At 42.0% G+C, this 15,645-nt stretch overlaps 1 protein-coding gene across 1 annotated transcript; it reads left to right on the forward strand.

Moving 5' to 3' along the window:
• Positions 1–305: 305 nt before the first annotated feature.
• Positions 306–6,977, forward strand: NEFM (neurofilament medium chain). The gene is made up of 3 exons (XM_073622226.1): positions 306–1,409; positions 3,071–3,195; positions 4,808–6,977. Exons 1-3 carry the CDS (start codon positions 372–374, stop codon positions 6,426–6,428), a joined length of 2,784 nt encoding a protein of 927 aa, XP_073478327.1. The 5' UTR covers positions 306–371; the 3' UTR covers positions 6,429–6,977.
• Positions 6,978–15,645: the final 8,668 nt, after the last annotated feature.

A 15,645-nucleotide genomic window follows, 5' to 3' on the forward strand; every position in this document is an offset into this window, starting at 1 on the left:
AGTGCAAATATGTGGAAATATCAGTAAATGTCAGGAAATGCAGTTTAACCCTTTAAGTATTCAGCAGACTGTTGAGAGCATGGTTAGAATATATGCCTTGCAGATACGTCTTGCAGCACCTTCCACCTCATCCCTCTGCTGCAAACTGAAAGGGGGGAGGGGTGGGAGCGGCTCCAAACCAAAGGCAGCTCAGCCCACGTGGAGAGCAGACAGTAGCCCCTCCCCACGTGAAGCATCAGTCCCCGGTTCCTGATCAATCAGGGAAGAGAATACCGGTTCCTGCCGTGTCAGCTGATCTTCCCCGGGTATATAAAGGGCTGGAGAGAACAGATACTGCGCTGTGAGCCACACACACCGGAAAGTCTTCCAGCATGAGCTACTCTCTGGAAACTATAGGTAGCCCCTCTTATAGGAGGATGGCGGAGATCAGGACCAGCTACAGTCGGACCAGCAGCTCCCCCACCAGCGGTTTCAGATCTCAGAGCTGGTCCCGAAACACTCCTAGCACCATTTCCTCCTCTTATAAGAGGACCAACCTTGCAGCTCCCAGAGGGTACAGCTCCAGTGACAGTTTGGACCTGAGTCAGTCCTCCGGTTTCAATGGGGACCTCAAGCAAGTCCGGTCCAGCGAGAAGGAGCAACTGCAGGGACTTAATGACCGTTTTGCCGGCTACATCGAGAAGGTGCACTACCTGGAGCAGCAGAACAAGGAGATCGAAGCAGAGATCCAGGCCCTGAGACACAAGCAGAGTGGCTACAGCCAGCTGGGTGAGATCTACGAGCAGGAGATGAGGGAGTTGAGGACCAACTTGGAGCAAGTCAACCACGAGAAGGCGCAGATCCTCCTAGACTCCGAACACCTGGAAGAAGACCTCCAGAGGCTGAAAGACAGGTATGACGACGAGGCCAGGATCAAGGACGAGACGGAGTCTGCTATAAGGTCTATGAAGAAGGACATAGATGACACGTCCTTGATAAAGGTGGAGCTGGACAAGAAGGTGCAATCCTTGCAAGAAGAGATCGCCTTTCTGAAGAACAACCACGAGGAAGAAGTGGGCGAGCTCCTTGCGCAGATCCAGGCCTCACACATCACTGTAGAAAGGAAAGATTTCCAGAAAACAGATCTGGCCTCAGCCCTGAGGGAAATCCGATCCCAGCTGGAGGGCCACTCCAACATCAACATGATGCAGACCGAGGAGATCTTTAAAAACAGATATGCCAAGCTCACCGAGGCTGCCGAGCAGAACAAGGAGCAAATCAGGTCTGCCAAAGACGAGATCTCAGAATACAGAAGGCAATTACACAGCAAGACCGTGGAGCTGGAGTCTATCAGGGGTACCAAAGAGTCACTGGAGAGGCAACTGAATGACATAGAGGAGAGACACAACCATGATCTGACAAGTTACCAGGTGAGTGCCCAGTCTGCTGTAAATGTAAGGCAGGAGCTATCTTTGGAGTGGAACTGAGCTAAATGACACATTGTAGACGTGTAGATGTAAGGCAGGAGCTATCCATGGAGTTGAACTTAGCTAAATGACAAATTGTAGACTTGTAGATGTAAGGCAGGAGCTATCCATGGAATTGAACTGAGCTAAATGACAATGAAGACTTGGGGGTAGCATGAGCTGTCAATGGTGCACGACCGGGCTAAAGGCTAGGCGTGTAGACACAGTGCATGGGCTATCCTGGGTGCTGAACTGAGCTAAATGATACACTGTAGTCTTGTAGATGTATGGGATGAGCTAAATGATACACTGTAGAAGCTAAATGGTACATTGTAGATGTATGGAAGGAGTTAAATGATACATTGTAGACTTGAAGATGTGTGGAAGGAGATACAATGATACAATGTATACTTGTAGATGTAAGGAAGAAGCTAAATGATGCATTGCAGACTTGTAGATGTATGGAAGGAGCTATCATGATACAATGTAAACGTGTAGATGTACGGAAGGAGCTAATTGATACACTGTAGACTTGAGGATGTATGGAAGGGGCTAAATGATACACTGTATACTTGTAGATTCTATGGAAGGAGCTAAATGATACATTGTAGACTTGTGGATGTAAGGAAGGAGCTAAATGATACAAGGTAGACCTGGAGTTGTGCAGGAGCCGTCCAGGGTGCTGAACTCGGCTAACAATACAATGGAGGCTACAGGAGCTGTCCGGGGTGCTGAACTGAGTTAACAGCACAATGTAGACTGCTTAGCAATGCATTGCAGATGTATGTATAAGAGAACATTTTGTTGAGCAGGGAGTGTAAAACAAAGCCTACAATTATCATGTCATTCTCTAGATCCGCATTGATCTACTGAAAACACCATCTTCTGGTGTACTGACCTGTTATAATGCTTCACCTTACAAAACGATTTTACTTTACAACTTAGAGGTGATCAAAAGTGTTTAAGATGGCACAGAAGAAGTTAATGATGTTATTTCAATTTTTACCCTGTATTCCCTTTACAAGAGTGCATATTTAATTTTTGCATTGCTTCAAGTTCTGTATATTTCTAAAGTGGGTGTTGCATTCCTATGTTTGCTCAGGACCCCCCACACCCTCCTGTAGGAGTGTGCAATGTGCTGCAGGCAGCCCTATGTGTCTGTATAGGGCGCAGTGCTGTTTGCTCTGTAAGCTCTGCAGTAACACATGCCATCAGTGATCAGGGGGGTGTGGTGCAGCTTGTGAGTGACGCAGTGTGGCTGTGATAGAGGGGGAGTGGCGCAGTGTGTGGGGCAAGGTGACGCAGTATGACTGTTCCAAAGTGAGGGTGTGGTGCAGTGACAATGCACATACTGTATGCCTGTGCACGGTGGAAGGGGTAGGGGGCGTGCTGCAGTATACTGCTATGGGATAAGACAGCAAAGTGCGTTGTTTTGGTGCAGTGAGACAGTTTATGTCATTAAATGTCTAATTTAGGGGGTGTGGCACTGCCTATCTATGTGGTGCAATATGACTGCATATTTATATGGTGCAGTGTGTCAGGATGCCCTTGCCAGGCACATCAAAATCATTTCTGTCAGCTGCTTTTATGCTTAATTCTCATGATAGGGTATGTTTCTTCCATAGGAAACCATCCAGCAGCTGGATAATGAGCTGAGAGGAACAAAATGGGAAATGTCCCGCCACCTGAGGGAATACCAGGACCTGCTCAATGTCAAGATGGCTCTGGATATAGAAATTGCTGCATACAGGTACCGGGGCAGAGCCAGCAGAATATTAATAGCACTGCAGAGGCTGCAGGGATCAGCAGGATGGGAAAAAACTTTCACATCTCTGGGTGTGGGAGGGAAACAGGGAGGATTGCAGCCTATCGGGAGGCAGACAAGCAAAGCAATGCAGAAAAATCCTTACATATTGTCCCAAACTGAGTAATGCATGAAAAGCTCACAATTGCAAAATCTTGTATATTAAACATTTTCCAGTGGTAATTTCTGCAGGGAAATGGTTACAGAAATGATAGGAAGGCAAAACGCATTCAAGAATCAAGGGGACACTGCTTAGAGGGCATTGCAAAGTTCCTGTAAAACATTTATCAACATACAAATACAGAAATAAAGAGAATTTACTACATGCAATGTATAGCTGGGTATAAAATGACAAGTTATTACCCAGACTTACATCTAAGGCACTAAAGTCAGTCAAATAAATGTAGGTATAGTTAGACTGTGTTCTAATTTGGTTAAATTATAAAGTTTTATGGCCAGTGCAGCTGAGCTTGTATTTGTCATTCAAGGACAGATTCATCAGGTTCAAGTTTAGAAGCAGCATAGTACTAGAAAAGGCAAGGCAAAGGATGGGTAAAGCAAGACAAATTAAGAAATTGAGTCATTTACATAACATTACTGAGAATATAATACATTACACATGGAAAATGTATGGCACAAATTATAAACAGCATTTGCCATGAATATGTATTCTGGATAAACACCCTGATGTAATGAAGATGTGATTTTCTGGGAATATTTAATAAAGAAGGACACAAATACCTATCACAATGTATCTATGGATGATTGCACTTTGATCATTTTTTTTATTCCTTGGACTACCTAACCTTTTATTAAACACTTTTCCAACACATTAGAACTTGTAACCTTAAGTGGACTCATGCACACTTTTGTGGGCTAAGCAAAATTCAGCCAATCAGTTCATGAAGAATTAATCACTTTTTTTTTTTTGGGGGGGGGGGGGGGGGGTCATAACGCACCTGTTACCCCATGTTGCTGAGATTATTTTCCTGTTGTGTGTAATTCTAAATGAACTGATCGACTGCTTCTTCTGGAAACTTAATTCAACCTACAAAATATTGTCCTCCATTTAATACCATTAATGGGAACAGCTGTAAAGTGACAGCTGTTAATGGGATTTTAGTCCCATGGGCTTGCTTGGGCAGTGATGTCATAAGACTGCTTCATGCCCCCATGCAGTTTAAAAGCACTACAGGGACATAGGAAATACCACATACAAAAACAGCCAAATTAGGCCCACATGCTTCCCTAATCCCTCATAGCAATGCTTTTTGCACTGTTGTCAACTAATCCAAAATGTATTCAATTGGGCAAATTTACAAAAACTGGATGTGTTGACCATATAAACCAATTACATTTCTTAGCTCATTTTAAAATTCATTAATTGGGAGTTGTGGCTAGTTACAAAACCTTTACTTTGCTTTTTTTTTTTTTTTTTTAAGCCTTACCATATTCAATAAAGTGTGAAACTCTTACATTAATAAATATCTTTACGTTTATTTAAGTTTACAAAGTTGGTGAAATCCTTGTTCTAATAAATCTACAATTGTCTTCATAGGAAACTTTTGGAAGGGGAAGAAACCCGCTACAGTTCATTCTCCAGCATTCCCTCAGGCCCCTCAGCTCCATCCAGACAGGCACCTATCATGATATCCTCCACCCGAGTACAACATTCACGAGCTGAGGCACCAAGAGTTAAAGTGCAACACAAATTTGTTGAGGAGATCATTGAGGAGACCAAAGTTGAAGATGAGAGGTCAGACATGGAGGCGGCTTTAGCTGCTATGGCAGAAGAGTTTGCGGCAGGTCTTTTAGATGGAGATGAGCAGAAGGAAGATGGAGAGGAAGAGAAAGAGGTAGAAGGAGAAGAAGAGGGAGAAGGTGAGGTTGAAGAGGAAATTGTAGCAGCTGTAGAATCCACAGTACAGGCAGCAGCACCAGGAGAGGAAGAGGAGGAAAAGGAGGAAGAGGCAGAAGAAGAGGGAGAGAAGGCAGAGGAGGAAGCAGAGGAGGAAGGTGAGAAAGGAGAAGAAGAGGGAGAAGAGGAAGGAGAAAAAGAAGAAGAAGAAGAAGAAGCAGCAGCAGAGGAGGGATCAGAGAAAGAGGAAGAAGCAGAAGCAGCAGAGGGGGAGGTAGAGGAAAAGGAAGAAGAAACAGCAGAAGAAGCAGCAACAGCAGAGGGGGAGGAAGATGAGGGAAAGACAGAAGAAGAAGAGGGTGAAAAGGCAGATGATGAGGGAGACAAAGAGGAAGCAGAAGAAGAGAAAGAGGAGGTAGCAGAAGAAGAAGGTGGTGAGGAAGAAGCAGAAGCAGAAGAAGCTGGAAAGGAGGAAGAGGAGGGTGAGAAAGAGGAAGGAGAGGGAGAGCAGGAGGCAGAAGGAGAAGAAGAGGCTACAGAGGCTGCACAGGAAGATGAAGTAGAAGAAGAGCCTATTGTGGAGACTAAAATTGTGAGGGTAAAAGCTGAGGTACAGGAGAAAGTAGCAGAGGAAGAAGCAGAGGAAGAGAAAGAGGGTGGAGATGAGGAAGAGGGAGAGAAGGGAGAGGAAGAAACTGAGGAAAAAGCTGGAGATGAGGAAGAAGGAGATGCAACTGAGAGCTCTAAACAGCAGGAAGAGGAGAAAGGAGAGTCAGAGGAGAAGGAAGATGAAGCAGAAGGAGAAACCAAAGAAGATGAGGAAGCAGGAGAAGACAAAGAAGAAGGTGAAGCAGAAGAGGAGAAAGCTGGATCCCCTGAAGAGAAAGGTGTGGAGGAGACCGTCACTGTGTCCAAGGCAGCTTCTGTGGGAACAGAGAAAGGTGATGTAAAGGAACAAGAACCAGAAGCAGAGGAAGCGAGTAGCCCCAGAGACGATGGAAAGGAAGATATAGCAGTGAACGGAGATGTTGAAGAGGAGAGAGAAGAGAGTGAGGACAAAGGTGTAGTTACCAATGGCCTGGATGACAGTACCTCAGAGGATAAAGATGGTGGAAAGAGCCAAACTGTTGTAATCACCAAAAAGATTGAAACCACAACCAGCGAGGGTGAGGATGGTACCAAATACATCACGAAGTCAGTGACTGTCACCCAGAAAGTGGAGGAACATGAAGAGACCATCCAGGAGAAGTCAGTGTCCACAAAGAAGGTAGAGAAAGTCACATCACATGCAGTGGTCGAGGAAGTCTCTGAGAATAAGTGAAAACATAGTCATAGCACTTCCAGCAAGCAGCAGCAGGACTGAAAAAGCCATAAGATAAACTGCATGTAACGTGACAGCTTCTAATGGGCTTCTAGCAGATGGGGTTCTCTCGTGGGGTGGGGGCTCCAGACACTGTAATATTACTTTCTGTGCAATATTCAGGGCGGGGAAATGCATGCAAGCCTTAGATTTACCCCTCCCACACAACTTGGTGAATTCACAATAAAAAAAAGCAAACAGGTGCATGAATTGTGAAAAGGACAAACATAGATGAGAGTTTCCTAAGTTGATGTGGGCCTGGGTGAGCGTTAATGATTTGAGGGTCCTCAGCTGAATTATGCAAAGAACTAACTGAGCCAAAAATGGGAGGGAGGGGACCATGAAACGGAAGTTTTCTCGCCTTAATAAATGAAATCTATCCTTATGTTTACCTCACTGGTGCAATTAACAAACTGCAGGTCATGGGAGAACCTGAATGAGTTTAACACAACTTGCTGACAGTTTATGTAAAAGCAAGCCTTGCTCAATAAAAGGTAATATTGGAACTATTGCATTGTGTCTCATTGTTTAAAAATATTTTCAATGATTTGCAAAAAGTGATTCCAAAATAGGTATATTGTCATTCTAAAGAGCTGGAAAATCAACATTTGTGAGTGTTCATTCTGCTATTTTGTGGTAAGGAAATGGATTTAGGTGAATCCAGATCATTAGGATGTACTGGTAAATTAAGCCATTGGAGGCTATATTAAACAAGGCGGATACAATAGCTGAACTTGAGCCTTACCTTTGTGTTTGCACAATTGTACAGCCTCCCCTCCTGTATTGAAATTGCTTACTCTGATTTCACTATGCATTATGAGTCTGCCTCATTTCCTGGCTGGGGGTGTCCAGTATCATCTAGCTTTTTCCTCCCCAGCATGACTGTCTCTTTGATTCACTGAATTTCAGTTCTTTAGTCATGGAGGCTCAGCTTATATGTGAGTATGCTACCTAGGGCAGACTGCATGTGGATGCAACCTGTCTAGGAACACCCACTCCCCCAGGCTGACATCCAATCTTCAGAGCATTTTGATATTTGCATAACTGTTTACAAGAATCAGCTCATTTCTTACTTCAGGACTGAGGGCTCCTCAGAGGAATACTGAGGCAGATTTGGTTGTGATGTTTTGAGGAAGTTACGTACAGCACCCTCCCAGCCCCTCTCATCAGCCATGATCTGCTTGCATTGCGTAGAGAAGCACAAATAAGGAGTGATGACTAGGTCTAACAAAGTATGTAATGAAAATCTAAAGGATTTATTTGAACATTTTATTAGCATGATAATGAGGTAGAAAGTAGGAACCAGGGAAGACACGACATGAAGAGATTAAACCTCAGCTTCCACTGAATCATTATGGTAAGCTAAAATCAGATTGCTTGTTAAGTTTCTACATTTTATATATCATTAGTTGTTCTTCAGCCTGCATTGAGAGAAAAACATAGGATGCCACTCTTGACCTCAGCTTCTGAAAATCCATGGCACCTGGCTGTTTGATCCAATAGTATTCTGATTTCACATGCTTGAATGCATGTTTCAGTTCCGAGACTAGAGAAGTGTTAAACTAGTGACAGCCAAGCAACTAGAATTTTCAGAACTAGATTATTTAAAATAAAGCCTATTTGTGTTTCTCTGATGCGACTACTCCAAAAACTACGCCACTACTTCATGTTCTCGTTTCATAATATTTATAACCTCTCATTTTGCACTGCAAAAGATTTTACTAAGCTATTTTTTGATTTTTTTTATATTGATATAATTCATTTTCTTATGTTGTATCAGTAAATTGTCTTTATTTTTAAGATAAATAAAGACAATTTATTATCAAACAAAGCCACTTGTATCTAGATATATTTTGAGCCTAGATAGATCCAGTTTTGTTTTTACTAAAAGCAGCCATATTTATACTGTATATCAGGGACTAATATTCTTCAGAAGCATAGAGTTAGCATGTTACAAAAAACAATAGCATGCTACAAGTCAGCAATAGCAGCAAATTAACTTTCATTAGTTAAATATATAATTGGTTGTTGTGGGTTATGTTTACACACAGTAAACCTTTTTTCTTAGCAGGCATTTCCTAGCAGAACCTCAGTAATGGGAAACATTCAAAATCAATGCAAGTCTCAAAAATAAATAATAAAATAACATATTAACACATTTATAGAGATTTCAATTCAAGCTATAATTTACGTTTATTAATTCATTAGTAGCAAGACTCATAAATTGATGGGAACAATATAGTAAATTTGCTATCTGTGAGTTCTTCTAGCCACTTCAAATTACATATCACAAGCTTTACTTTATAGCAGTTTTATTACACAAGATCTATTTGCATGTAGAAGCTGGACAGAGGGTGAAGTAAGCCTAATCTGAAAGATATTTGCTTGCCATTCTGGATACAGGATGGTACCCTTAGGGCTTCTTCTCATAGTGCTATTAATGGCAGTTCTGATGTCACCCTTGCTCAAAATTATTTTGGCTGAGGCCAAGCCAGGACCAGCAACACTATTATAACCACTGGCTACCACTATATGTTGTAGGTGACAAACTGACAGTGATGGATATCACATTACTGCTATCCTTCATTGCGGTACAGGATTTAGGTTAGCCACAAGTATACCCATAGGTATAGGACTTGTGGGCAACTTCTCATTTTACATTTTCAAGAAGCAACCCTGTTATCTTTCAGCTAGTGCATACTGGAGAAAACAGCTGAACAGAGAGTGAAGTGAGGACCTCCTCTTTTGTTGCCTCTTGCAAGGTGCTGTCTAGGACAAGATATTGCATTATAGTGGAAATAGCCACTATTGGCGCCATATTATTCAAGGAATTGAACAAAGAATGTATTACTGTTAGTTGTTAAGAATGGACCCCATGCAAAGAGATAAATACATAATTGTGATATAATGGGAATTAATTTGTAGTAGTCATTAGTCATTTTTAGAATCAAGACACCATTGCCAAATAGCATATTCAGTTCCTCAGCCTCCATTGCATTAGCCTGCTTATTGGGGAATAGACACACTGATGAGGTATTCTCTCTGTGAATTCTGTTTTCCACTGCAGTGGAGTTTGGTTGGTTCCTACTGCTCACTTAGACTGAGTGCTGCCATTGAGGGGATGAAATCAAGAAAAATTTAGATAATTACAGTAGTGGCACTTAACATCTACACCACAGAGGGAAAACCTGAGAATTCCAGTTAGCCTTAGGATCACTGCACAATAATGCTAATTCAAAATAATCCACAAGCAAGCCGTGTTTCCAAGGTTCAAATGCTCTAAATTAACCTTAATACAGGTTATTAAAGATACATTTTTTTTTATATTAAGAGTTTAACCAGGAAGCTTTTCTTGGAGCTAAACTTCAAATGTATGTTATGGTAGAATTATCAATGTCCTATAGGGTGACAACCCACCTGCGTACCTGGAACTAAACAGTGTAAGCCTCCCTCATTTATAAAAATCACTTGTGAGCATCTCAAATATATATACCCAGGTTGTATGGAAAAGCCTGTACCAGATAGATATACTTTAGAACATCTGGCTGACGTGTTAAGCACCAAGGCCATATGTGAAACATAACAAGATCATAGAAAATGTAAAATCCTCCATGAATGTAATCAACATGCACTGTTGCTGTAAAAAAAAAAAAAAAAAAAAAAAAAAGATTTTATTACATCAAGATATCAAAAGACATTGATCTATGGTAGCCAATTAGCTTCTAACTTTAACTTGTTCAATTAAGCTTTGACGATAAAACCTGCAAGCTGATTGGTTTCTATGCAGAGTTGCACTAGATTTTGCACTCTCGAGTTTTAGTAACTCAACTCCTCTGAATATCACAAACATACCTAAAACATATAATTTCTAAAAATATGTTTTATTGTTTCTAAAATTCAATGTCTTTGATATCTTGATTCAATAAAGTACATTTTATTATGTAAGTGTTGCTTTACATTGGAGGGCTTCTTTCCTTATTTTTCTTTAAAGCGACTCTGTCGCAAAACCAAACATGCTAATCAAAGATGTTCCTGTAAAAGAGAAAGTATATACTGTTCCTGGCTCCCACACTGCAGAATGTCACTCCAATGCAAAGAAATCATCCCCCAAAGTCTTCCTTAGAAACGGACACTTAAGGAGTGTCAGTCGACTGGTCGCTTGCTCTGTACAGTGGTTCCACCTGCCAGCCTCCACATCATAACAGGACACAGTAGGACAGAAAGTAAGGAGTTCACTGGATAGCTGGCAGGATGAACAGTTTTTAATGAGAAAAAAACATGCAGAAATGTCCATGTATTGTAAAAATGTACTGAGGGCCTGTTTAAATCCGTGCTCTTTTGCCATGCTAAAATGCACCTTCCCAGAGCATGGGAAGTGCATGTAAAATAGCCCCCTTTAAATGCTATGCAACTGTTTACATGCACTTTTGAAAAGTCCTGCTTGCTGCACCTTCAGTGTGTTTTGTGGAAAACGCCCAAAAAATACACCTTTCATTATAGTCAATTATAGCACACAGAAAATGCACCGAATTTGCATGAGTCATGTGTCAATTTTTCCCAGGTGACTTGGGAAGAAACCACATGCAAAATGCATGCAAAATGCATTATGTGTTGTGTTTAATTTGAACAATATCTATTAAAAATGCACTAAAAACGCTATGGGGGTTATTTATGAAAGGCAAATCCACTTTGCACTGCAAGTGCACTTGAAAGTGCACTTGGAAGTGAAGTCGCTGTAGATCCGAGGGGGACATGCAAGGAAAATAAAAAACAGCATTTTAGCTTGCACTTGATTGGATGATAAAATCAGCAGAGCGTCCACTCATTTCAGATCTACCCCTTAGATTTAGAGTGACTGCACTTCCAAATGGATTTGCCTTTCGTAAATAACCCCCTATATGTGTTTTCAAAAAATGCATATCGCATTTTAAACCTCACAGATGTGACGAGTCCCTGAATGCATTTTTTTATTATGCTCAGACATTAACTTTAAACCTTTTTATATTGACATGCACAAAGACACCAACACACTGGGGTTGATTAACTAAAGGCAACTATACTGTGCACTTCAAGTGCATTTGCTCTGGATCTGAGGGGAAGCTCTGAAATGAGGAGAGGCTGATTTCTATCATCCAATCATGTACAAGCAAAAAATGCTGTTTTTTATTTTCCTTGCATGTGATTGGATATTCTTTGCAAAGTGAAGCTTTACCTCATTTACTAAGCTTTGGAGCAACTGCACTTGCATTGCACAGTCTATTTGCTTTTAGTAAAGCAACTCTGATTCTGATCATCATAGGAAAGTTGTGGTGACCATGATTGCTCCATGCAATGTACTGAAGATACATTTAACCACTTAAAGTGGTGACACTCAAATAATCACAAAACAGTAATAACTGGTAATCTGAGTGAAACTGTTATTTGACTTTAAGCGAGATAAGAGGGATACATTACCGCAAAGAAATCTGCAGTCTCACAGATAAAGTAAACCAACAAGCTTTAATGCAAGCTGAAGTATTATTTTTGCTTGTTTTTAGCACATCCAAATGGACCCATAACACAGAGAAGCGATAACCCTTTTAATAAAAACAACATGCATACTGTATACTGTATGGTGTTCCTGCCCCTAACTTCTAACTGCTTTTCTTGGTGACCAAACCCTCTAAAAACTTCATAGCTGAAGAAGTTTAAGCTGGGCCAGTCTACCAGACAATGGGGGTTATTTACAAAAGGCAAATCCACTTTGCACTACAAGTGCACTGGGAAGTGCAATCACTGTAGATCCGAAGGGGACATGCAAGGAGATAAAAAACAGCAGTTTAGCTTGCACATGATTAGATGATAAAAATCAGCAGAGCTTCCCCTCATTTCAGATCTACCCCTCAGATTTAAAGCGACTGCACTTCCAAGTGCACTTTCAAGTGCACTTGCAGTGCACTTGTAGTGCAAAGTGGATTTGCCTTTCGTAAATGACCCCCAATGAGTGGGTAAACACACAGTCTTGGGAATTTAAAAAAGCCTAGCAACACTTCTCTGGAGGGTTGGTTCATTAAAATGGCAACTTGGCTGCTCGTCTTGGCAACTTTACTGACCTGTGTGGTAGATTCAAATAGTTATTAGCATCACTTTTACAAAGCTATTTTAAGTTATTACTGCACCAAATTTGAAAATAATCACTTCTAGTTCATAGATAATAAAACTGGAAAGCAGTTAAGAAGAACTCTAACTTGGTGTACAGAGACAGGCCAGAGTGCCTCTCTCCATACGCTGTGTAGCAGACGGTGTGTTTGCTGATGCTACCCCCTTCCCCACTCCACCTGTCACTGATTGTTAAAGATGCTGTTGGCTTTACAGTCGACTAGCAACCAGTGATGCTGACAGTAGATGGAACCTGATGGAGAAGCTGAAACACTAGTTCCCCATCAGGTCCGTTCTCTGCTTGGTATTTACAGCACAAAGTGGGCAGATTCTAAAGCCAACAACAGGTTGGCTATGGATCTGCCCACTGCCTGCTGTAAATCACAAGGGAATCAGACCTGATGTCACGTACCTGATGGTTTTGTGCCCGATTTGCAGAGGAAGGCCTCCCTTACGGCTCCCACTCATGGCCCCCTGGTAAGGTAACAGAAGGCACAGGAGTAAGGAGTGGCACGGGTGCCTGGCAGGATCAGCAGACTGGAACAGCTTAGCAGACTGGGACAGCACAGCAGACTGAAATAGCTCAGCAGACTGGATCAGCTTAGCAGACTGGAATAGCTTAGCAAACTGGATCAGCTTAGCAGACTGGATCAGCTCAGCAGACAGGAACAGCTCAGCAGACAGGAACAGCTCAGCAGACTGGATCAGCTCAGAAGACTGGATCAGCTTAGGAATAGTTAGGATCAGATATCAGGCAGGCAGTAAAGGTACAGAGAGGCAGGCAGGAGAATAGTCACAAACAGGCTGAGGTCGGATGCAGGCAGATAACTGGATGGTCACAGGTAAGCCGGGTCAATCACAGGTAAACAGTCTCAGATCAGGTTCAAAGGCACACAGTGCTGTAGAGCAGACAGCAGGGATTGTGTGTGACAGGCAGGTTTATATAGCCTGTCTGGCGCCAACAGAGGTGCGCGTGTGTGTGCATGCGCAACGGCACCCACGGTCGTGAACCAAGGGAACTGGAGCGCCTAATACTGGCAGGATCTTCATGACACCTGATGGGGAACTAGTGCCTATGAATCCCCATCAGGCTGCACCCACCCAGCTTCATAAATTCTCAGCTGCTGCTGCATGACAGCTACAGTGGTGGGGGGGGAAGATCAGCTGCACTGAGAACAGTGGGTTAATAAGGGAAACACATGGTGCCTGCCCCAGATTTATGTACCTGTTTACAACTGGTACATGAATCTGTTGCCTGCAACATTTGTTGTGTGGATGCATGATGGGATTCCAAAGAATGCCATAGAGTGAGCTTTTTCTGCCTAGCTCCCCATCCTCCAGCTGAGAAGTTCAGATACAGTATATGAAAATAAACTGTCATATAATTACATATGCCAACTGATCTGGCCATTTTTGGCAACAGTCGCATGTATATGGCTTTGCTGCTGGGTGTTGCCTATAGCTTGGCTTTAGATCCTCTTTTACTGTAGAATATATGACGGTCCTTCTGCTGCTTTTAAGCACAGTGCAGTTTTAGATTGTAGAGGAAACCCCTTTCATTTCAGCATGACTTAACGTCATCATACCACAAGATCTGTTAGAGAGATACGCTTACGATATTTGAAATTACCTGCTATTTATATCTTCTCAAGGCCCATAGATATTTTTACAATTATATGAGCTGACTACTACCCCAAGATTTCAATTAACATGATAAGTCCTAATTTGAAGATTTATACATGTCTAAATCTACCAGTCCTCGAGTTTTCATTGCTTTCTAGAGGCGACTGACAGGCAGTGAGGAAGCAATGTTATGCCTCCTTACCGCCTGTTTTAACCCTATTTTTGACAACTAACGCATCACAACCGCGTGCATTGCACAAAGTTTTGGGGCATTTGAGGTGCTTCCCTATAGGTCACATTTGCCAGGCTTGCTGCTCACTAGGGATGAGCCGAACAGAACCTGCGAACGGACCGAAAATTTGCACGAACGTTAGAACCCCATTGACGTCTATGGGACTCGAACGTTCAAAATCAAAAGTGCTCATTTTAAAGGCTAATTTGCATGGTATTGTCCTAAAAAGGGTTTGGGGACCCGGGTCCAGCCCCAGGGGACATATATCAATGCAAAAAAAAGTTTTAAAAACGGACGTTTTTTCAGGAGCAGTGATTTTAATGATGCTTAAAGTAAAAAAAAAAAAAAAAAGTGAAATATTCCTTTAAATATCGTACCTGGGGGGTGTCCATAGTATGCCTGTAAAGTGGTGCGTGTTTCCCGTGCTTAGAACAGTCCCTGCACAAAATGACATTTTTAAAGGAATAAAAATAATTTAAAACTGCTTGTGGCTTTAATGTAATGTCGGGTCCTGGCAATATGGATGAAAATCAGTGAGACAAATGGCATGGGTACCCCCCAGTCCATTACCAGGCCCTTTTGGGTCTTGTATGGATATTAAGGGGAACCCCGCACCCAAATTAAAAAAAGGAAAGGTGTGGGGCCATCAGGCCCTATATACTCTGAACAGCAGTATACAGGCGCAAACAAGACAGGGACTGTAGGTTTGTTGTTAAGTAGAATCTGTTTGTAATTTTAAACTGTTACATTTTTAATGTGTTTAGCTCCAGCAAAAAAATCTATTTTAAGCTTTTTGGAAAACATAGAGAAGGGTTATCACCCCTGTGACATTTGTTTTGCTGTCTGTGCTCCTGTTCAGATGATTTCACCTCACTTTTTGTCCCAATGACAAATGTTTTTTGAAAATTTTTAGTGAAACAAGGATTAGTGATAAAGCATCAGTGGAAAGGAGAAATGTTTTTCCCATATTAATTCTTACAGGAGAGAATTTGCCTTCCTAGGAGTAGATTTCATCTCACTTCCTGTTGTCTCCTTCCGTTTGCAAGTAGGAGTCATTTGTAAGTTGGATGTTTGAAAGTAGGGGCCTGCCCTATATACTCAGCAGAAATTTGGGCCTTAGGTGTTGGTGTTGCCACAACACTGTAAGCCCTCACAGGGCCCTGCTGTGAAATATTAGATCAAGAA

Source organism: Aquarana catesbeiana, linkage group LG03, assembly GCF_042186555.1.
Source record: "Aquarana catesbeiana isolate 2022-GZ linkage group LG03, ASM4218655v1, whole genome shotgun sequence".
Taxonomy (NCBI): domain Eukaryota; kingdom Metazoa; phylum Chordata; class Amphibia; order Anura; family Ranidae; genus Aquarana; species Aquarana catesbeiana.